At 42.9% G+C, this 23708-nt stretch overlaps 1 protein-coding gene across 2 annotated transcripts in view; it reads left to right on the forward strand.

Moving 5' to 3' along the window:
* The window catches only part of Rapgef4 (Rap guanine nucleotide exchange factor 4), a 277285-nt gene that overhangs the window by 31276 nt on the left and 222301 nt on the right, over positions 1–23708 (forward strand). For both annotated transcript variants that reach the window (XM_074071113.1, XM_074071114.1), the window contains exons 2-3: positions 12271–12413; positions 15320–15408. In XM_074071113.1, coding sequence (XP_073927214.1) covers positions 12271–12413; positions 15320–15408 — 232 coding nt within the window. The remainder of the gene's footprint in view (positions 1–12270; positions 12414–15319; positions 15409–23708) is intronic.

Consider the following 23708-nt stretch of genomic DNA (forward strand, 5'->3'; position numbering starts at 1 on the left):
TGTGTGTGTGTGCGCGCGCTTTGTGCTTGAAAGACAGGCAGTAGTCTTCTTAATGAAGTGTTAGAAGTTGAAATTTAAATTACAATGCTGGTTATTGTTTAGGTGGAGACAAGTTGTGGGACAAAGATTTGGGGCAGGGTGGGTGTGGCCATCGATTCTTGCTGACCCTCAGGGTGACTTTCTGTCCCTCATAGGTAGACTGTGAGGGGTGGACCAGCTTTGTGCAGTTAGGAAGTCCGTTGGGATCTTTCAAACCAGCTTGCCTATGGTATCCTATTGCTGAACGGACCATACATGACCGATAGTATCAAAGACCCATTCTGATGCCAACAGTGGCCAAGCAACTGGCTTTCAGGAGCTCTGCCTGTAGGTGTTTTATTGCCTGGGTACTCAGAACTACTGGTGGCCATAATTAAATGCAATAGATTGAACTTTGTCTGAAATTAATGCAGAGTCACCTTTCTTTTTTATGAAGTCTCCGTTCTTTCCACTAGCCTCCCTGCCCTGGACTATTCCTTCTGGTCACTTTGAAACCCCAAATGACTAACAGTGAAAAAAAGGACTGTCGAGTCGAATCTCCATCCCTAGCCAGTCATCTCTGCCATATGTCCTTGGCATGGATCACACTGCCTGGGGCTTTTTATTCCATGCAATGAGGCATGCTGGAAATGTGTGTTGTGAGAACCACTCTTGTCATTTCACACACTGAGGGGGGACCAGAAGCTCTTCCCAAAATAATGAGATTCAGGGCATCTGTTTTCTCTGGCATTTGTGGTTTTGAAACTATAGAAATAATATACATTAGTGTGGCAGATGTGACAAAAGATTTTCATCTTAATAAAAGCTTATAAAATCAAGTTGGATGTTTATATACTAACACCTCATGTTTATTTAGCAGTCTGTTCACTATTTAAGTCTGAGTGGTATAAAAGAAGGCATAATTTGACTCTATCTCACTGTCTACTTGAATAATCTTTAGCTACTCTTAGCCAACAGGACACCATTACTCTATAATCTTTAGTTCACAGGCCAGAGGAGGATACCACAGGGAGAATATCATCCCAACCATATTCCTAAGTGTATTTTGACTTAGCAAATGTATGGAGAAGACCCAGGCACATTTTGGCTAGGATACTTAGATTCCAAGGTGCCAAGTCATTACAGGTGATGTGGAAACCTTTCTTAGAGCATAGATTTTTCTAAAGCTGGACAGAATCTCTTAGCCTTTGTTTCCATATTTGATATGAAAAAGTCAAGACCCAGGGAGGTTAAGCAACTTGCTTGGAGTAGTTTACATTGGTAGAGAGGGTGCTTCTGGCATGTTCTGTGGGTCACAAGTCCAGCCTAGATTCACAAGGAGAGGAAATAAATCCTACTTTTTGATGGAGATGATGCCAAAGTTATTTGTGGCCATCTTTAATTCACCATACTTACAAAGCAAAATGTTTAATTCATAAACACTCTTGGGTTGTTTATTGCATTCTTAATTGGAAAAAATTTCAGCTACTAATCCTCAGATTTTTTTCCCTGCATTTTATTTCTTTTCTCCTAAACTTTAGTTTTGTGCCACAGGCCACAGTGTTTCTGCTCATTTTTAAATCCTTTTTGCTTTAGTTTGGATACTTTCTGTCGCCTGCTGTGAGGATCACTGGTCTTCCTTTCTGCAGTGCTTAGTCAGCAATTAGTTCCATACCGTGAATATTTTTGTTTTGTATTTTTCAGTTTTAGAATTTCCATTTGCTTTTTGTTTTTTCAGTACTGGGGTTTGAATCAGGGCCTTGTGCTTGCCAGGCAGGTTCTCTACCGCTTCAGCCATGCCTCCAACTCTTCTTTTTAAATAGTGTCCATTTCACTACTGATGCACCCCATCTATTCACTCATTACATTAACCTTCTCCTTTGAATCCTTAAACATATCTATTATAGCTGTTTTTAATGTCATATTCTCTCTGTTAACTCTGGATTTGTTTCCATTGATTTTTTTCCTGGTTATGGTTCACATTTTCTTACTTATTTGCATATAGAGTAAATTATGATTATGCATTAGACATTGTGGATGCTATGATACTGAGTTTGGATTTTGATTCGTTTATGTTTTAAGGAGGTCAGCTTCTGTTTTCATAGGCAGTTAACTTATTGGTCAATCATCCTGACTCTATTGGGCTTACTTTGAAGCTTTGTTAGGGTGGGCCTCGCTCTTGGGGAGAGTAGCATTTTTGGAGTCTCAGTTGAATGTCTGTCTCCTTTGGTCAGAGCTGCTGTACCTCTGTGACCTGCAGAATCACCACTCAGTTCACTTTCTGGGAGCTAATGTCTGCCAGGCCTCTGCATGCACACAGGTCTGCACATGTGTAGCTGTCACTCAAGGAGACCCTATGCTCAGTTCTAGAATTCTTTCTGTGTCCTTTTCTCTGGTTTACTTTACTGCAAATTCCACCTACTCCAGTGTCCCCGAATTGTAATTGCTGCCACCAGCTGGGGACAATGCCATGCTCTGTTTGGCATGTGCCCTCCTTGCCTATGTTTCAGGCAAAACTCAGGACTGTTGTGTGGGTCCCTTTTGAGTTCTCTTCTTTGTGGGATCATAGTCCTGTATCACCTTCTTTTATGTCTGAAAGCAGTTGCTTCAGTATTTTATATTAACAGTGTGTGTGCTAGTGCATGCTTTACCACTGAACTACACCTCCAGCCCCTAGAGTTTTTTTTTTAAATAAGTAAACAAACAGTCCTTCTATCAGAAAAGGCAAATTGCTATTCTACATAGTGCTTTATTGAGCAATCTGTTTTTAATTTTTTTTTTTTTGGCAGTACTTGGGTTTGAACTCAGGACTTTAAGCTTGCTATGCAGGTGCTTTACCACTTGAGCCACTGTCTGAGCAATCTGGAGCATCAACTGTAAATGTTAGTGAATTAAGACACATGCAGGGCTTTCTTTGATTATTGGCTGATACGTGTAGTTTAATAACAGGTTGGTAAGCTGATGACATGAATTGCAGTTTAACATCTTTATGCAATTATTCTTCAATTCTTCAACATTAGGAGCACCAGCAGCGGCTACTGGACATTTGGTACTGGATGGGGAGGCACTAAGATGTAAGAGGTGGTCCCTGAATAGCTGGGATTAAAACAAAATGAACAACGAAAAGCCCTAAGGCTTAGGGCCATGTCGTTAACTCATGAACTACTTTTCTCTTAAAGCCAGAGATTCAGTTTGAGAGTTTTTTTTCAAACCTTCCCCGCTAAAAATGTGTTTCCCTCTGCTGCTGTTACTGGGTGTACATCCTTTGCCTCTGGTGGGCCAGGAGCATAAAAGGTTGAGAATCCCTGGTCCAAATGAATTCATGTCAGCTTTATTGGGTCAGGATAGCGCTCCCTGTCCCCTATGCTAAGTGTCCTTTCCTTTCCACCTTCTTTTTCCTTCAAGGATTCCCTTCTCCTTGCCCAGATGATCTTCCTCTGGAGAGTCCCACCCTCTAACCCTCACAACTGAAGGCCCTAGTGGGCTAGCCTAATTTTGGGCTGCAGTCTTGGCACTTTTTTGAAGAGTCGCTGCACATTTGAACTGTGGGATAACGTTGAAAGCCTCTGCTGCTGACTGTGTGGAAAATTGAAGAGGGGAAAGAAGTCACCACTTTCAGTTCAGCCCAGAGCAGTTAACTGACTCATCCCAAAAGCTATTCTAAAGTGGAAGAAGCCAACCAAAATTATTTGTTTACCTTCATGCTAGCAGAGGATGTAGGAGAATGACAGGAGACTGGTATTCTGGGTGCTTTTGGGGTTGCGATTGGCTGGGGTCTACGGGACCTGTGACTGAGGGTTTGTGCAGATCCCAGGTCCAGCCTGATCATCCTATACTGCTGGGGATGCTCAGGAACAGTCAGAGATGTCTGGAAATGCTCTGTTCAGATTAATGAAGCCTCCCCATACAGCACTTTGATTTTTGTGTTGTGTTTTAATTGTAATGAGACAAATTGCAACCCTGTGAGCCTGATCAGAAAGGGCCAGACATTATCTAGTTATTAGCAGGGTTGGTCCTGCCCTCTGCCTACCAGATTTTTCAACTTGGAATAGCCCTGGGCCCCAGAGCTGGCACCTTCCTCTCCAATGTGTGACAATATGATGGTGTTTGTCTGCAAAGGGGAAGTGGGGGTATTTGGATCTTCTTTTTTTGTTCGATGCCAAAATGGTAGTCTGCAGTGACTGCCAACCACAACTCTCTTATCTCATTTGGTACCTGCATGGGACACGTGGCTCCTTGTCAATTTCTAGAGACTTGAAAGCAAGCAGACATGACCCCAATGCATGAATCTGCACTCTTCGAGGGCTCTGCTCCCTGGTGGCAGATGTGCCTGTTTGGAAGGGTTGCAGAGACATTGGCATGTCTTCAAGTGATCTGAGGTTACTCTGAAGACTGGCAGGATCAAGGACCTTGACCAAGAGAGAATTTGGGCAATTGATTGAGTTGGGTGTGTGTACGTATGTGCATGCATGTGGCTGCATGCATATCGATATGTGTATGCACAAGTGTATGTCTCTCTCTCTCTCTCTCTCTCTCTCTCTCTCTCTCTCTCTTGCGTGGGTGGATGGCAATGTCATGTGGAGAGGAGGAGAAGGAGAAGGGGTTTCTAGGGAGAGCGTCATAGTATAAACCAAAATTTTCAGATTAATGACCAAACAGTGGTGGGTGGCACAAGAGTCATAATAAGAGCATTGAGAAGAACTGATTTTAGGAAGGTTTTACAGCAACGTCCTCATGAAGTCATGGAAAACTTTCATCCATAAGTCACATCACTTTCTCTTCTGAATTCCTCTCCCCTCCTTTCCTACTTTAATTGTGCTTCTTCCCACATTTCCCCTTGCTGATTGCCCTATGTGCGAGTCTCCCTCACCCAGCTTTAACTTCCTGGGAGGAAGGAGGCATGGTCTTTGTATCACGTGAGCACTTTATGCACGTCTCATGTAGACCCTCAGTAAATATTTGCAAATTGAGTGAACAAATCTTCAACTCCTTCTTCCTGAATTTTGTTGACATTATTGGGTAGAGTTGCAATTAGGAGAGAGTAAACATTTCAGTATTCTAAGTGGTTAATAATCATATAATTAAAATGATAACATGATAAGTGGTAAACATCTTGAGTTTCAAGACTTTGATATACCACGTCATTGCTGGCATTATAAATACACATGATTTTAGCATACTAATAGTCGCCTACATTCAGTATCTAAATGTTTTTGAGTGTAAACTGGGACTTGTTATACCTTCTTTATCTAATAGGGATATGATAACAAAATTTTCAATAGATGTCAAGGCCCTTTGAAAAGTTAATAGTGTGATAAAGAGAGTGAGATTGTTGTGTACATATTGTTTAATATCTTTCTGTTATAATTGAGAGACGAGGGTACATGTACATCTATCCATAAAACCTACAGAAGGCACATGAATATTCTAGTATATGTTTTAAGCACGGTATTCATGGGATACTTCTTTTAAAAGGTCTTGGTGACTAATCATGATAATGATGGTACAAGTAATAATAATAGCTTCTATAGCCTTTTACAATTTTTAATACTCACGAGGATTATCAGATTTCCCCAGTAGGGGAGGACAGTAGCTCTACAGTACTAACTTCTTGTTGAAACTAACTTCAAGCAGAAGTACAAAGTCACTTTAATGAAGGTGTATTAGTTAGTACCATGGTTACCACATGCATGGCCAGCCCATGAAAGGTATCTGAAAATGAAAAGAAAGCAGTGGGAAGTCTCCCATCCATCCCTGTAAGATGACTGCTATGATGGCCCACTATGTGGTCTGTTTCTTGGCTGAACCTTCTGTTTGTAATTAAGGGAAGGCAGCTGGGCAGAGAGCAGTCCTACCTCACCCTCCCTCCCTGTCCCTTCTTGTCTTCACCTACCTCCAGCACCCTCACAAGCCTGACTGTTGGGATCCATCCCAGGAGGTGCCCAGAGAGTCATCAGGAGTTTACACAAGGGTTCTACTCTGCTTTCTCTGTGGGGGTGGGCTCTCTCCATGGCAAGGGGTTTGCGAATATTGGCTAATATATAGCCAGATGACAGACATCATCAAAGGGTGATGCTTTTGCTGATTGCGTAGTTACTTTGTATTCTTTCACACAGATGTCTGTGTGTCATTATTCTGTGCTCTGGCTAACCCAGACCCTGGTTACTTATTCCTTAGATAACCCAGAGAAGACAGAATTAAGGTTGACGAGCACATTACATTTCACATTGCGCGGTATATGTGGGCAGCACTTGGGATACAGAGCATTTGCTGTCACTCTGCTCCTAACTAGTAGCTCCACGAGCACTGCCTCGTGCAGTGACTCAAGGCCCAGTGCAGAACACTGGTGAGACCCCCTGTATGGCACGTACCAGGCTGTGCTCTGATTTTGGTTACACAGCTCTCTTCTTACTAGACTGTGGGTCCTCGTGGGTAGGGTTGGCATCCTGCTTGTCATTACTTCCTGGGAAAAGTGCCTAATGAGCAGTAGAAAAGCAATATGGTTTACAGAATGGGTAAATAAAGTGAGTGTGTATCATGAAAGGATGTATGTACTGGATGTATTCAATGGAGAGTCATTAAAGTTCCACAGATTTTGATGACTTGTATTCATTTGAATGCCCTCATTTTGAGAGGCAAATGTGATACAAGGCTAGCAATAAGGCTGAACCATTCCCTCAAATCACACACACATTCTAATAAAGGATCTTTTTTGATATTGCTCATAGGCACTATTTACCATTACAATTAATTATCTTTTTATTTTTTTGTGTGGTGCTGGGGATTAAACCCAGGGCCTTGCCACAACACACTAGGCAAGTGCTTTACCACTGCGCTATACTTCCAGCCCACCATTACAATTTGTACAGGGCTTAAAATAATTTTATTCCACCAACAATATTTTATTTTGAGCCTTTTGCTAACTCAGATAGGTTAACCTTTGTTGCTATTTGAGTTAGAAAGTTTTCAGTGACTCAGCTATGAAGAACTGAAGAACCAGAAGAGGAAGGAAAAAATAAAAACCCAGAAACTCATAATGATTCACTGATTTAAAAGAAATAAAATCTAACTAGTACTTAGTGGATGCAGAACAGATGAATGAAGCTGTCCCCCATGCAAGCTGTTACTTGGGGGACTAGCTGTCCAGCATTGCTAAGGGAAAGCAGAGAAGCCAGGTGAGTATAATTAGAGATAATGCGTCATCATTTTGATACACTGCAAGAAGTTCAAATCCATCTGTTGGTTGCTGGTCTTGACTCTCCCATCTGCCTCTCCTTACTGTCAAGGTGATCTTTCCAAAACGTGCATCCAATCATGCTGGTACTCTGCTTAAAATACGTTTATGAACATTCTGACTTTGACAACAAAATTCTTTCAACTGGGCGTATAAGCAAAAGACATTTATTTCTCACAACTCTAGAGGATGGGAAGTCCAAGATCAAGGCACTGGCAGATTTGGTGTCTGGTGAGGGCCGAAAGATAAAAGCATCACACGGCAGAGGGAGAGTTAATCTCTGGGGTGTCTTAGAAGGACATTAACCCTATTCATGAGAGCTCTGCCTTCGGGACCTAAGCACTTCTGGATACCCCACCTGTTGACACCACCACCTTCTCAACATAGGGATTTTGAGGGGAGATGGATAAACATAGCAGTAGGTTTCTCAGGAAAGCAAAATTTATACTCAGGAAACATGAAAGAAAATAATGGGATTGGGTGCCAGACAAAAAGAGAATTTTGTAAGGAAAATCTCAGTATAGGAAGTGAAATCTAAACTGGCCCATGAGGAAATGAGTCAGTGTGTGAAAATCACTCGTGTCTGTGATGGTTTTCCTCTCCTGTGTAACAAATCATCACAAACACAGTTTCTTACAGTAGCATAGTGTATTCCCTCTCTGATTCTGTGAGCAGGAGTCTGGATCTGCCTCGGTCTTGAAGGCTGACATCAGGTTTTGACTGGACTGTGTTCCTTTGGGAGCCTTTTGGGGAATCTCTTCAAACCTCACGTGGTTTTTGGCATAATTCAATGCCTTGCAGCTGTAGGATTGAGGTCCGTTTCCTCTGTAGCTATCAGCTGGCACTGTCTACAGTCTTTGCCTGGGGCCCTCTCATGGGCTCCCCTGACAGGAACTTCCTTCGTCAAGGCCACCAAGAATCTCCCATTTCCATAATCTCTTAAAGGACTCACTTGATTAGATCAGGCTCACCCAGGAAGAACTCACTTTTGATTAAAGTCAGTTGATTGTGCACCCTGACTAGTTTCTTCACCTTTGCCATCTGCTGTGGCATGATCATGGGAGTGGACTGTTCCCAACTGTGCCATGGTCCGTTGGCTAAAAACAAGGCGGGTATTCATGGGGTGGTCAATGGGGGGAGCTCTGGAATCTTGTCGGCTACCGAATGATTCTTCTTTAAAATTTTACTTTATTCTGGTAGGGACATTTCACACAAGGTCTACCCTCTTAAGGAATTTTTAAGTATACATACAATACATTGTTGTCAAGTACAGGCACAACATCAGACAGTGAATCTCTAGAGTTTTTTCAGCTTGCTATCCTGAAAGTTTCTTCCACCATTCCACACTTTCATTCTATGATTTGATGAGTGTAGGTATCTCTTGTAAGTGGCAACTGCAGTGTCTGTCTGTGACCGGCTTTTTTCACTTAGCGTAATGTCCTCAAGTTTCATCCATATTGTTGCATGTTGCAGTTTCTTTTTTTCCAGGGTAAATAGTATTTCATTCTGTGTCTTTTGGGTAAACACTCAAAAGGAGGATTGCTGGATCAATGGTAGGTATAGTTTTTATTTTCTGATTTCCACAGTGGCTACTCCATTTAGGTTCCCACCAACAGTGTGCAAAGGAACCATTTCCCTAGACCTTCTCCAACTCTCATCTTGATTTTTTGGTAACAGTCTTCCTGGCACGTGGGAGGTAGAGAGTAGCTCGTTGTGGTTTGACTTGTATGTCCCTGCCAATGAATACCTTTCAGGGACCTGTGGTCATCTGTATGTCTTCTTTGGAGAAATGTCTATTCGAGTCTTTTGCTTGTTAATTAATTTATTAATGGGTTTTGTTTGTTTGTTTGCTTTGGTGTGCTGGAGTTAGAATCAAGGTCCTCACACATGCTATGCAAGTTGCTCTACTGCTGAGCTACGCCTCCAGCTTCTAGCATTGCCCCCTCCCCCTCTTTTGGCAGTACTGGGGTTTGAACTCAGGGCCATGAGTTTATAAGGCAGGTGGTCTACCACTTGAGCCACACTCCCTCAGCCCTTTTTGCTTTAGAATTTTTTTGGGTAGGGTCTCGAGTTTTTGCCTGGGGCTTTTGAGTTTTTGTTATGATCTTCTTCCTGTGGCCTCCTGCATAGCATATGCCACCGTGCCCAGCTTGTTTTGTTGAGATGGGGGTCTTGCTAGCTTTTTGCCTGAGCTGACCTTGAACCATGATCCTCTTGATTGCTGCTTCAGAGTAGCTGGGATTACAGGTGTGAGCTCTTGCACCAAGCCCCTAGCTCATTTTTAAATTAGATTATTATTTTTTGTTTGTTTTTGTACTGAGTTGTAGGAGTTATAAATGATTTTTTGTTATTATTTGAGCATGTTTTTTAAAAGTGAAGTTAAAAAGGCAACTTTAAAAATGGGCCATGGGTACTAAATGCCAGTCTAAGGAAAATGTTTTATTCTTGGAGCTTTTACTTGGGGGACTAACTGTCCACAGTTGTTAAGCAAAAGGAGAGGAGCCTGGAATGAGTTATAATTAGAAATATGGCGTCATCATTTCGATACACTGCAAGAAGCTCCGAACGTCTCTTGGCTGCTGGTCTTGACTCTCCCATCTGCCTCTCCTCACGATCAAGGTGATCTTTCCAAAACATGCATCCAATCATGCTGATACCCTGCCTAAAATACTCCTACTGACTCTGAGTCAGGATGCACCTTTCTGTCCCCCTCACACTATGGTTTCATTGGGTATGAAGTTTCTAACACATGAGCCCTGGGGAGCAATTCAAACCATAACAATAGGTAAAGCCTGCAAATCTCTCAGCTCCTTCAGGTACCTTGTTACTCCCCAAACTGAGCACTAATGTACCGGTGTGGCTCTTCTTCTTCAGGGAGCAAGAAACAAGCCCTTTCTTTTTGGTGGTACTAGGGCTTGAACTCAGGGTCTTGCACTTGCTAAGCAGGTGCTCTACCATTTGAGTCACACCCCAGCCCCCCAAAGCTTTTCTGCAGGAGTTAGTTGGGTGACTAGCAGAGGTGGTAGGCATTTTCTTTGAGTATAGTTTCCTTGGGTCTACAGGTGTGATGGGATGAATGTTGAGGAGTGAGGAGCTTCTAATGAAAGCTTGTGTCTTAGGTCTTCCCTTAGTGGTAGGCCATCTGCTGTGTCCTCAAAGTGCTCATCTTTCTTAGTGGACGTACCTTCTTCTGACAGTGTCCCAAGTTCCTTGAGGCCTTTGTACATCTGGTCCTGCTCCCCCTCCACATCTCAGAAACTTTGCACAATGGAGATTTATTCATCACATACACAGTCTTTTGCGGGTTGTACATCGCTCATCATCTTGTGATGATAGTATCTGAAACACACATCTTCTGTGCTAGTTTCCTGTGATCTTCACAGCAAGATGCTAAAACTGGTGGTTTAGAAACAACGTCAATTTATGCTTTCATGTACTGGAGGCTAGAAGTCTGAATCGAGGTGTTGGCAGGGCCATGTTTTCTCTCTGGGGAAAAAAGTTCCTTGTCCCCCTCGAGGGTCTGATGGTTGCCAGCAATCCTTGGCATTTCTTGTTTGCAGGTAAATTACCCCCGTCTCTGTCTCCATCTTCACATGGCTGTCTTCTCTGTGCCATTGTGTCCAAGTTTCTCTCTTCTTGTAAGGCACCAGTCATTGGATTAGGTCACACCCTTCTCCAGTGTGACCTCATCTAACTCTATTACATTTACAAAGACTATTTCCTGAGAAGGCCACATGCACAGGGACTAAGTATTACAACTTGAACATGTCTTCCCCGGGGACACAGATTGACCCAAGACACCCTTCAGAGTTGAGGAAGAGACGGGAGAGATGCCCCTTGCCTCTTAGCAGTCTCATCTCAGAAGTGCTATGTGCTAGTTTTTCTCATAGTCCACCGTCCAGAATGTGCCCTAACATAACTACAAGGGTCGTTGGTAAACTTCAGGGAGCATGTGGGTATTTAGTGAACATGACCTCTGCCAAATCCTCACCCTTTTCCTCTGATTCTAAAATGCTCATGGCACATAGGAGTCTGGGTAGTTTCCGTGTATGGTGATACACTTATTAGCAAGCACCACTTGACTTGGAACACTGCTCAAAGAAAATAGCTTTTGTTTATCTGTTTTTGTTTGCAGGACTGGAGATTGAACCCAGGGCCTTGTGCAAACTGGGTGAGCTCTCTACCACTGAGCTACATCTCCAGCTCAGAAAGGAGTTTAGATAATTTGCAAAACTCTCTTGCTTTTGTTTGGTTCTTTGATTTTCTTCTTTTTTTTTTTTTTTTTTGAGACAAGGTCTCACTTTGTAGCCCAGGCTGGCCTCAACCTTGCCATCCTCCTGAGAGCTGGGATTACAGATATGCATGGCTACACCTGTTCTTTGCATTTATCTGAATTTATTGTGTGGCCCACACAATGTTGAAGAATGTGAACAGTATCTGGCTTGCCTTGCACAACTGGAGGCTCTGACATGAGTCCGTATCCCCACAGAAAACTAGTGATAAGGACTATTCTCTGTAAACAATCCCATCTCTGCAGCCGGCATGATCCACACCGTTCCCTACAGCATCACCAACACCGAAGCTCAGTGTCACCTGTCATCAGTTCTTGTGCTTTCACCATTGTCTTCTGAGAGTACAGGTTGTTTGCCCTCTCATATTTGGCTCTTTTTACTTACTCACTTTACCTAACTGGCCTGTGCAGGCATTTGTGTCCAGGGCCTCCGTTTCTAATAAGATCTGCATTTTCATGCCCTCACTGCATCTTGTTCTTGTCAGCATTCAAGCATTGCCCTGAGCTCATGACTAAGGGTGATTCCTGCTATATTGATAATAATTTAAAGTGAATGCTTGACAAAGGCCTAGAAATGCTTATGGAGATGGGTGGGTAAATATTTGCAATGAAATACTTGCAGCTGGGATAGTTTCATACATTTGAAGGTGACTAGAATTCTGCCTGTTGACTTATTGTCAAGTAAATCTACTGATGCAGCTTTTTGTGCCCTTTCTCCCCTGTGTAGGCCTCTGGAACGATCCAGTGAAGATGTGGATATCATTTTCACTCGACTGAAAGAAGTTAAAGCTTTTGAGAAATTCCACCCAAACCTCCTTCAGCAGATTTGTTTGTGTGGCTATTATGAGAACCTGGAAAAAGGAATCACATGTAAGAAGTCCAACTCCAGCGGTTTTGTATTTTCATGTGTGGCCATGCTCATTTGTGGCTACCCTACAGCGGTAGATAGCATACAGAGTATTTATGCATGAAATATTTGGGCTTCAATCAAAGTAAGCTGGACATATCCCTCTCCTCTGTTTATTCTGTGCCACGTAGGCGTTTCCTTCAGTCCTTTGTTCCCAGCACGGAAATGGTTTTTCCAGGGCAGCCCACTCTCCATATGGAGCTCGAAGGACATACTTATTCATTCATTTAGCTGTATCCTTAGAAATTCAAACGATTAACATTTTTAATCTAAGAAGTATATGAGCATAATAAAAGTTTTCTTAACTAATGCTAGTAACAATGTCATCTGTTTCAGATGTGAATACGGGGCAGGGGAATAAAATGATATAGGGTGACAGCTTCATTTTTTATAAAAAGATTTTTTTAAATTAAAAACTAATACCTAGTCATACGCACCTCATACCTATAATCCTAGCTACCCAGCAGGCAGAGATCAGGAGGACTGAGGTTTGAAGCCAGCCCAGGCAAATAGTTTGTGAGACCCTATTTTGATAAACCCTTCACACACACACACACACAAACACACACACACACACACACACACAAGGCTGGTGGAGTGGCTCAAGGTGAAGGTTTTGAGTTCAAGCCCCAGTGTTGAAAAAAAAAAAAAAGTAATACCTGTCCATCTGTTGGTGTGCTTTATGCTGTAGCAGCAAAAAACTCCCATCTGACTGCCCTGAATAATTGATTACTCATACAGGAAGGAAAAAATCAATTACTCATATACAAAAAGCCCTGAGGAAGATGATTCAGGGTTGGCTAGTGAGGTGGTTCAATGGCATTATTAAGCTCTCAGGTCCTTCTTTCCTCTCTCTCTCTCATGAATCCTTAGGTGTTGACTTTTGTCCTCAGGCTTATTACAGATGGCCCACAGACAGCTACAGCAATTGGAGGTGTTCCTTGCTGATACAAAAATGCCCAGCTGAAGGGGAACTATTTTTTCTTGTGTCTCAACTTCAGAAGTCCCCCAGCAGACTTCCTGTATTACCTCATTGGCCAGAATTGTGTCATATGCTCGTGTTTAAACAAATCACTGGCAAAGACAATGAGATGACCAGGATAAACTTAGAGCAGTCATGATTAGAGCAGCAGCTCACAAGCTCTCGAGCACCTGGCACTGGGGACAAGGGTGGAATAAAATCGGTGAGGGCAATGATAGCTCTGGTGGGAAAGCAGCAGGGACTGTGGCAACATCTTTGAAGACAATTTAGAAAAGCAACAAAAATTAATCACCTAAAATCCCCATACCTGGAGGTTACTATTAGCATTTTGTATTTGTCCTTCAAGATGTTTTCCAAGTGTACACATGCACACATAGTCACATTTATATTTAAAAAAATCATCCATACAAATTGTTTCCAAACCAATAAATACATTTTTCTTAGTGATGTCAGAAGCCATTCTTTGAGGGGTTGAGACTATTTTCTGTTTTTAAAAACCATTTTCAAAATGAATCCTCTGATATGCAATGTGAATCTGAGTAGCAAGTGCTAATGTTTATGGGGACCACGAAGTCCTACCTACTTCCAAAATGGGCTCTTAAAACGGCTTAGGGCCGCAGTTACAGGAGAGGGGGCCTCAGGCTCACCACCCCTCACTGTAGGACGCCATTGGGGTTCTCCCTCTTCCCACAGCATGGCCTGCTCCAGGTCAGAGCAGCTGGCCCCAGGAGCTGGCTCTCATACCTGAGCACCAACCCTGCCAGGACTCAGCTGTCCCTGAGTTGTCCTGTGAATTTTCATTGAGTCACTTGACCTTTGTTGAACTGAAAAGAATTTTTTAAATATTAGCTCATTTTATCTGGTTATTTAGTTAGGATATTTAAGAGGACAGCCTTTTTTGGGGTTGGGGGAGTCTGTACTGGGTTTGTACCTGCTAGGGAGATGCTCTACCACTTAATCCACCCCCCAGTCCTTTTTGCTTCAGTTATTTTTTGAATAGGGTCTCACTTTATGCCCCAGCTGGTCTGGACCACGATCCTCCTGTTTATACTACCTGGATAGCTGAGGTGACAGGCACACACCACCACACCCAGCCATTGATCGAAATTGGGGTGGGTCTTGTGAACTTTTTGCTTGGAATAGCCTCCAACTATGATCCTCCCAATTTCTACCTCCAAGGTATCAGGGATTATAGGTGTGAGCTACGTTGCCCATTTAGGTTCAGAAAAAAATTTTTGAAGGGGTGGTGGTTGAACTCAGGCCCTTGAGCTTAGTAGGCAGGCACTACCTACCACTTGAGTCCCTCTGCCAGCCCTAGGTTCAGAAATTTTTGATGAAAATCATTTTCAAAGACCTAAAAGCAGTGAATTTATGAAATAAACAAGAAAATGGGCATTGATTTTTAGAAATCGTTATAAATTGTTCATTGGTCAGCTTAAAAGGAAACATGTTATCCTAGAAAACTTGTTGCTTTTAATAATAGATGTAGGAAATTGGGTGGAACCTGGTGAGTGAAGGGCTATACTATGTACCCCATTAAGAGTTACAATTTTCCATGAAATGTATTTAAGATAAATGATAAAGAATGTTAGTCAATTCTTAAATTCAAAGGATCTTAGCTTTTAGGGCTATCATTTCATATTACTTCTCTGTAAATATGGAAGAGTTCTGCTTAATAGAGTTCCATGTCATAGAATGTTGAATAAAGAGGATCTAGCTTTACTAATAGATGCAATAAAGAGAAACACATCCTGTTCTTGGGGGCACAGAATGCTGGTAAACTCAGTTAGATCCAAGTCATGCTATAATAACCAATGAAAAGCCATCAGGTTTTACAGTAAACCAGCCTGTCCTCTTTTTCAGTATATCACTGTTCCTCTTTTTCAGTATTTCGCCAGGGTGATATCGGAACAAACTGGTATGCTGTCCTGGCAGGGTCTTTGGATGTTAAAGTATCTGAGACGAGCAGTCACCAGGTAATCTACCATATTTTTTTTTCATCCCTATGTGATTATGATTATGCGATCAGAATTACATTTCCAAATCTATGTCCTCTTCCCAATAGTAAGGGGCTCATCCGTGTTGGTTGAATTGCTTGATTAAGTACTCAACATAAGACATGTATTGAATGTCTTGCCCTGGTGGGCATGGGGCGTGGGTGTTGGAACATTCAGTACAGAACACACTGCCTGCTTCCCAGGAGCTTGCACTCTGGGAAAATCCAAGCAATTCCATTGCAAAGTGATAAACAATTCCATTGCTGTTACACAAGGTAAGATGGAAGGAGCAGCAAGTCTTCCTCCATCTTGGTCCCATCCTCCATTTTGTATCTTGACTTGATCCCTTCTCTTACCAGCCTTCTAGGAGCTCCAAGGATGCAGAGGGAATGTGGCTGGTGCAGTCTGTCTAAAATCTCTATTTCTCAAGTTGTCTGTTCATGTGTAGGAGATCCAATAATATTTTTCTTCTGACAATGCCAGCTTCCTTTGTCTTTATTAGTCATCTTGGAAAAGTTTGGTTTCCTAGTGGATAGAATGGATATTCTTTTTTCTTTTCACATTATTTATGACATATTCAAAAGTGGACCTAGAAGTCTCTTTTCACATCTGCAGGGACCCTTGCTCTGTCATTATACCAAATGGTTTAAATGCACACAGCCTTCCTGTTTAGAGTCCAGTACCTGAAATTTGAAAAGCAGGACCCCACAGGGTCACCTTCAAATGTCAGTATGAAAATGATCCATGTGTCAAGAAAATGTGGTATCTATACACAGTGGAATTTTATGCAGCCATGAAGAAGAACGAAATGTTATCATTCGCTGGTAAATGGATGAAATTGGAGAACATCATTCTGAGTGAGGTTAGCCTGGCCCAAAAGACCAAAAATCGTATGTTCTCCCTCATATCCGGACATTAGATCAAGGGCAAACACAACAAGGGGATTGGACTTTGATCACAAGATAAAAGCGAGAGCACACAAGGGAGGTGTGAGGATAGGTAAGACACCTAAAAAATTAGATAGCATTTGTTGCCCTCAACGCAGAGAAACTAAAGCAGATACCTTTTTGTTTGTTTGTTTTATTATTCATATGTGCATACAAGGCTTGAGTCATTTCTCCCCCCTGGCCCCTATAGCAGATACCTTAAAAGCAACTGAGGCCAATAGGAGAAGGGGACCAGGAACTAGAGAAAAGGTTAGGTCAAGAAGAATTAACCTAGAAGGTAACACCCACGCACAGGAAATCAATGCGAGTCAACTCCCTGTATAGCTATCCTTATCTCAACCAGCAAAAACCCTTGTTCCTTCCTATTATTGCTTATACTCTCTCTTCAACAAAATTAGAGATAAGGGCAAAATAGTTTCTGCCAGGTATCGAGGCAGTGGGGAGGCGAGGGAGGGGGTAGGGGGGTAAGGGAAGAGGTGGGGGCAGGGGGGAGAAATGACCCAAGCATTGTATGCACATACGAATAAAAAAAAAAACCCTATCTCAAAAATTACCAGCACAAAGCGGGCTGAAGGCTTGGCTCAAGCAGTAAAGTGCCTGCCTGGCAAGCCCAAAGCCTTGAGCTCAAACCCCAGTGCTACTAAATAAATAAACAATCATGTTCAATGCAAAAAAAAAAAAAAAAAGAAAAGAAAATGATCCGTGTGTAACATCCGTATGTACAGAATTCCGATAAAAACTGAGGAATAGAACTGGGTAATTGTAAAATCAGAAGACTTATCAAGGAAAATCAAAGAATCAGTGAAAAGGACAAATAATTTATAGCCAAGTCCCATGTTAAGACTTCTGAGTCATTTTCTTTGATAGCACACTTCAGATGGGAGAAACATTTATGACGCTGTAGATTTAAATTGTGTAGGAACTTGCAGGTCTATTGGAGTTGGGGACAGGTACCATCTTAAAAATGGAGTGGTATCCCGAAAGTTGTTGGTAAGGTGGGTATTTGGATTTCCTGTACTGTGCCCATTGTTGTGGATGGCGGAAGTCTCAGGCCACCGTCCAAATCCCTCTTAATCTGTGATGTGTTCTTCCTGTGCATCCTGCATGGAAGGCTCTGTCAGACATGGACTGATGCGTGACTGTGTGTGACACCCCACTGTGTGTGACAGCTCGTCTCCGCTTCCTCTCTCCCAGGCTGACTTTCTCTTGGATTTGAAATGGTGGTGCTGGGATTTGATTCTTTAAGATGTCTCAGTTTCCCAGTGGGGCTGAGAACAGCTAACAATTTTTGGATTCTTGCCACAAGCCAGACAGTGTTCTGAGCATTTAATGGGTTTTATTTACTCCTTTAATCCTCATACACCCCACGAGGTAGGTCATATTACTGTTCTCATTTTACAGACAAAGAAACGAAGTCCCTGAGTAGTTCAATAACTTGTCCTAAGTAACATGTCTAGAAATTAGGGGAGCCGAGGTCAACATGCAAGTGCCTGGCACCTGAACACGTGAGACACTGCCCTGATTTGACTAGAAAGAACCATGATGAAACACGCAATTTCTCTTCATCTCTGCCTGTGGCTAGCCTGTCATGCTGCCCCATGCCTGTGACTTTGTATGTCTGCTCCCTATATCTGCTGTCCCGATGGGTGCCTCTGCTCAGAGCTGCTCCTGGTGCTTACCTCACCCAGGTATCCCCTGTGCCATTACACCAAGGGGACAGGGCCTCCTAGAAAATCAGCTCTGTGGTTTCTCCTACTCTGCAAGCTGGGCCTGACAAAATCATGATAGAGAGGGGAGAAGCTGAACAGAGAGAGAAGGAAGGAAGGTAAGAAGGAAGGACTAGAGAGAAGAGGAAATGAGAAGAGAGAAGAGTAAGAAAAGTGAGGCAACTGTGCCTAAGGGAGAGATCGGCAACCATACAAGGATGTGCAGACACATCAGTTGAAAGCTGGTGGGAGCTTTGGTGGAATTAAAATAGCAGGTGGCCACTATTGCACTGGACCAGTATCTCCCGGCATGAGGTTCTAGCAAAGAATAGTTGAGTAACACTGTGCTGTGGGGTTTTTAAATTTTAATAAGCTTTTAATTTTAGATTTTATGTAGATTTTAGTTTTGACTGTAAACCACGTAAAGAGAACTTTCCTGAGCTGGGTTTGCCTTCTCCCAAGTTGTTAGGAATTGTCAGCTTTATAACATAGCTGGCTTCCTGCCTCCATGTAGCTCATCCGCAAAGTTCAGCCAGAGTTTTCTGGACTGATTGGCATCACTAAGATCCAAGGAAGGGAGGACACATTGACTTCTCCCCCCTGCAGCCCTCCAGTGTGTCACCCAAGATAGATGGGGCACCCAGCCTGCCAGCCTGCAAGGGGCACATAGCAGAAAAAAGCTGAGGGCAATAAGCAAGACAGCTGGACCCCCTCCACGCTAGGCTGCCTGCAAGGGAGAAACAAAAACTCCAGATCTGCCTGCACTGGCTTTGTAATGTCTGGGCCTCTGCCCAGCAGCAATATGGGCAGATCAGGCTGATCGCTTAGCTTGGCAGAGGAATGCCATATAGAAGTCAGGGCTCTTCAGAGAAACAGAAGCAATAAGAGATGAGAAAGAGAGAGAGAGAGAGAGAAATTAAGAATTGACTCACATGACTGGGGGCTGGCCAGCTGACAGCCTGGAGATTCAGGTAAAAGTTGATGTTGCAGTCTTGAGTATGAAGACTGTGAACTCAGGCAGAATTTCTTCTCTGGGAACCTCAAGGAAAACCTGTTTGTTCTTAAGGACTTCAACTGATTGAACAAGGCCCACCCACTTTAAGGAAGGTAATCTACTTTTTTTAAGGTCTGTAGACTATAAACATTAATCATAGCTAAAAAAAAAAAAAAAAAAAAACCTCCACAGCAACATCTAGACTAGTATTTGACCTAACAAATTGTCACTAAGTTGACATATAAAATTAGCCATCATATACCCCATCGAGATTAAGGAGTGAAGTTGAGTTTGGGTGATGGGTGGTGGAGGAAGCAAGGAAAGACCTGGCATTCCTTTCTTGGAGACTAGAAAGGATCCTCAATGACCACTAAGAGCCGTCACGTGTCACACTAGGCCAAGGGCTCCGTGTGCACTGACTTGCCTCATTTTGAGACCCTAGTGTGCCGTTGTAACGCTGGGCCACACAGATATGAGTTCAGGTGTGACATACACCAAATTGCAGCTCTTCCTGCTGCCCACACATGAAAAGAGGTAGGTGGGAGGTGGGTAGGAATAAAAGAGAAAGAAGAAAAGTTAGAAGGGCCTAAGGGAGAACTGAGGAAAGAGATAAGCACTAACAGCACAGAGTCAGTCACTGAAAGAAGACCGGGCCAAGTTCCTTGCTAGCCCGTACCTCCATTTCCTTTCTCCCAAGTCCCTCCCTGTGCTGCACGTCTGCCTTCTCACCTGAGTCAGTGACAGGTCCCAAGCTTGTCCCTGAGTTTCAGCCCCTGAGTGGGGTGCTAGCTGTTTTCTGAGCCAGAGTAGGAATGGCTTCTGGTGCTGGAGCACCTCCTACAGGCAGCCATGTGCTCAGCACTCTCCAAGCATAATCCCAGGGCTGTGCTATTTAATTAGTCTCATTTCACAGGAGAGATAGTCAGTAACTTGCCCACGGTCAAACAGCCATCAGGTGGGACGGTCGTTCTTTGTGAATCTGGGTACTTGGTTGCCCAAGTACCACCCAGAAGAAGGGGAAAGGAAAGGAATACAGTTCAGGGCTGAGCCTCTTAATAATGTGATAAGGAAGCAGCTTTTCTTATGACTCCTCCTGCGTGGTGTTTGCTCCATCTGCTTCTCCTTCCACCGCCTCTCAGATCTGGAAAAACCCAATGAAGTAAGTGTGGCCCCTCACTCTATAGGGCTTCCAGATTGAAGGGTGGGCTGTCCCAGTGCAGGGGCTGAGGGAGGAGAATGGGGGCACAGTGGGTACAGGATGGTGGGGAGATTGTTAGAAGGGGAGTTGATAGGATGTGTGGGCGGTTGAAAGAAAGGTAGGACATGTCTTGGATGAAGATGGATGGGAAAGCCACTCATGACACAACACACAAGGAAAAAACCCTTCTCAGATTCTGGTACTGTATTTTTATGCTATCCATTTATTAGATATTTCTGATCTGATAGATTTTTTTTCTGAAAAAAATTACCCTATTTTATATAATGACAGAAAGTTTTAACTCTATATAGCCTTCACGAATACATAGGTCATAAATAGTCTATTTGACTCAGAATTTCTTATTACCTTCCTGCTCATTCAATATAATATTTTTCTCCCACCCCAACCTTCCCTTATGTTTTTGCTCACCAGGTTAAAAACACAGTTTCTTCCCCACTGGGTGATTGGTTTGACTGGTTTTTTTGGACCCTATGATGAAGGTTCTGTTGATTTTTTTCATTGCTAATGCCCTACAAACACATAGGAACTCTCAGCATTTACAAACTATGGCACCACCATTCTTTGGGTTGAGTCAGTCCAGTAGGTAGACCCATCTGTGGTGCATTGTGCTTCATTCACAGGTGAACAAGTGGCCTGCTCAAGGTGACACAGTGGTGAGCCACAGAAGTGGCTCCTTAGCCAGACCAGGGTTCTACCCCAGTTGTCCTCAGCTTTAGTCAGCCTGTGCAACCCTTTGCCTGGGATGTGGGCAGGAGTGGACCGGAGGGAAGAGAGAAAGTCCCTGGATGGAGAGGGACATGGCCCCAACTTCTCAAAGACTCTGTGAGGAGTGGGTCTACTTTGCTTTCATCTCTGTTGTTTTGCTACCATGAAACCATATTTGTCCTAAGAATTCTGGGAAATGCATATATTATTCTGGCCTTATTATGATGAAGAACTTTTAGGAACTTGTAAATCCTTGCATTTATCTTTCCATAAATTATATTTATTGGACTACTGTATAAAAAACCACTTCAGAGACATGCTTATTTCTGTGTGTGATTTTGAGACATCTCTTCCAGCTTCTCAGATGCTTGTCCTGCTCTGGCAATTCTAAGGTCTTCAGGCCCAGCAAGGGGACCGACCTGCCTCCAGACCACCTCGTGTCCAAAGGAGTCCTGTCCCAGTGTGGCTCATGGATTCATGTAGCTTCCTGCTTGGCGCAGGGATCCTGTCCAGGATAAATCCTTCCTGTTCCCCAGTCATACCTGTCCCCCCCGCCCAGCCCTTTGTCTAGGCTTACCCAGGACACATGCACTGCAGATCCCTGCCACATAGGGAACTATGAGTGCATTCTTTCATTAGTATTTAATGGTGTAAGGTTAGAAGCGAACATTAGAATAGCTGTAAACAATAAATAATTAGCTTAAAACCATGAATAGGTTTATAAACCTCACTATTTCAGATAACAGTGCCCAACTCTGTGTGTGTGTGTGTGGGGGGGAGCTATGTGTGTGTTAGAGAGAGAGAGAGAGAGAGAAACAAGGCCTCTTCCTGGTTTTCTCTCCAAAGTAAAATAATATACTTTTATTTGCCTTCTTTCTTTGCCTTTACAACAAAGATGTTTTTAAACATAGCATTTTTGTTTATACAATTTGAAGAGCGAGCATGTTTCTCTGTAGATTTTACAGATCTTTCTGGCATAATGTATGTTTAAATCTGAGAAATAAATATGCTTCTGAATTAATTTCTACATCAAAAAAGAAATTCTGAAAGAATTTTTGAAGGCGGCTGGCAACAGTTCACGCTGCCAGATAGGAGACCAGGATGGTTTTGCTCATCAGGACTTGCACATCTCTGCCGCAGGCGCTGATGTCCAGTGTCGGGCACAGTGGCTGAGTTCAGACCTCCTCTTCCGCCACGTAGCTGGCTGCGGGTATGCGGGGTCCCATGCATGTAAACTGAGGATAATATTTCCTAACTTAAATGTTAATGTGTTGAAAGCACTTCGTACAAAACTTGGACTAGATCCAGGGTTCCGAATTTTTTAAAGAATGTCCTCGTATGGTATTTTATCCTGCACATCCAAAAAACATTTAGCTAAAGGAAACTTTAGAAAAAAGGAAGTTGATTGTTGCTGATTGTGATGCCTGCAATGCTGCCATGCTGTCACAAGAGGGCAGTGTTAGAACAGGAAAAAAGGAAAATGTACTCGGCATTTGAAACTGGAAGTTTTCACAATCTGTTCAGCTATTTCATGGGATCAGAGGAGCTGGGCTGTATATGGCCTTGGTCTTCACCTGATTCCATCCCCTCATCTGTCACTTTGACATTATCTGGCAGATTCTAGTCTGGTGCCAGTAAAAGACCTCTTAGGCTTTTTATTTGCTTGCTTTCTCTGCCTTTACAACAAGGACGTTTTTAAGCATAGCATTTTTGTTTATGCAGTTTGAAGAGCAAGCATTTTTCTCCATAAAGTGGATCTGTCTCTCTTTTTGTCTCTGTCTCTCTGACTCTTCCATTCACTCCCTCCCTCCATTATTTCCGGAAAACACAGTTATTAGGAGATGTTTCTCTGAGTACATTTCTGATCACGTTTATTGAGCCCATAAGACACAAAGAAAGGGTGCCAAACCCAGGTAGGGTGTGCCTGGTAATGTCTTACTCTGTGTCTGTCCTCTGGTCATGCTGTTTGTTAGGGACTGACTGGGAATCCGCTTAGCATCCCGTGCACCACACACCCTAGATTCAGTTTGGTTACCACATAATTCTTTGTTTGGGTGGATGCAACACTGCGCATGGTGCTGGACAGATGGGCTCTCCGTGCGGTGGGGCTGGCCTCCTGATGTCGTTATCAAAATGCCAGCGTCCCTTCTCGTCAGCCTTCCCAGACAGCTCGCCTCATCTCCTCAAGCTGCGTCTGGCAGACTAATGCCAGGGAAATGTTAAAAGTAACAGACCTTGTCTTTGCTTTTGGTTAGAAAGTGTGTTTGACTTAGAAGTATTTTGCCTTTCTACTTGGTAGTCATTTTTTGACAACAGATACAATGTGACATCTTGACAAAATCTGAGATTGGGCTCCATTAAGTTTTTATTATTTAAATGGGCTTGGAGACCTCAATAAATTCCAGTATACATTCAAGCTCATAAACTAAACACGGGTTCCATGAAACTCAATACCAAGCATCACCTAGAGGCCTCCAATGAAAATGGTGAAAATATTTGCTTTGTAAGAGTTGAAGTTTCTGGGTGTACACAGCCTAAGAACTGATTTGCTCCTTAGTGTTACCCCAACATGTATCCAGAACAATAAATTTTCTATGAGACAATGGATTCGGGGATCACAAATATGGTAATGAATTAAATATGAGTAATAACAGTTCTGCTAGCTCTTAAAATTATAGGCCAATGGTTTTTAAAAAACCTTTGATATT

This window comes from Castor canadensis, chromosome 4, assembly GCF_047511655.1.
Source record: "Castor canadensis chromosome 4, mCasCan1.hap1v2, whole genome shotgun sequence".
NCBI classification, from domain to species: domain Eukaryota; kingdom Metazoa; phylum Chordata; class Mammalia; order Rodentia; family Castoridae; genus Castor; species Castor canadensis.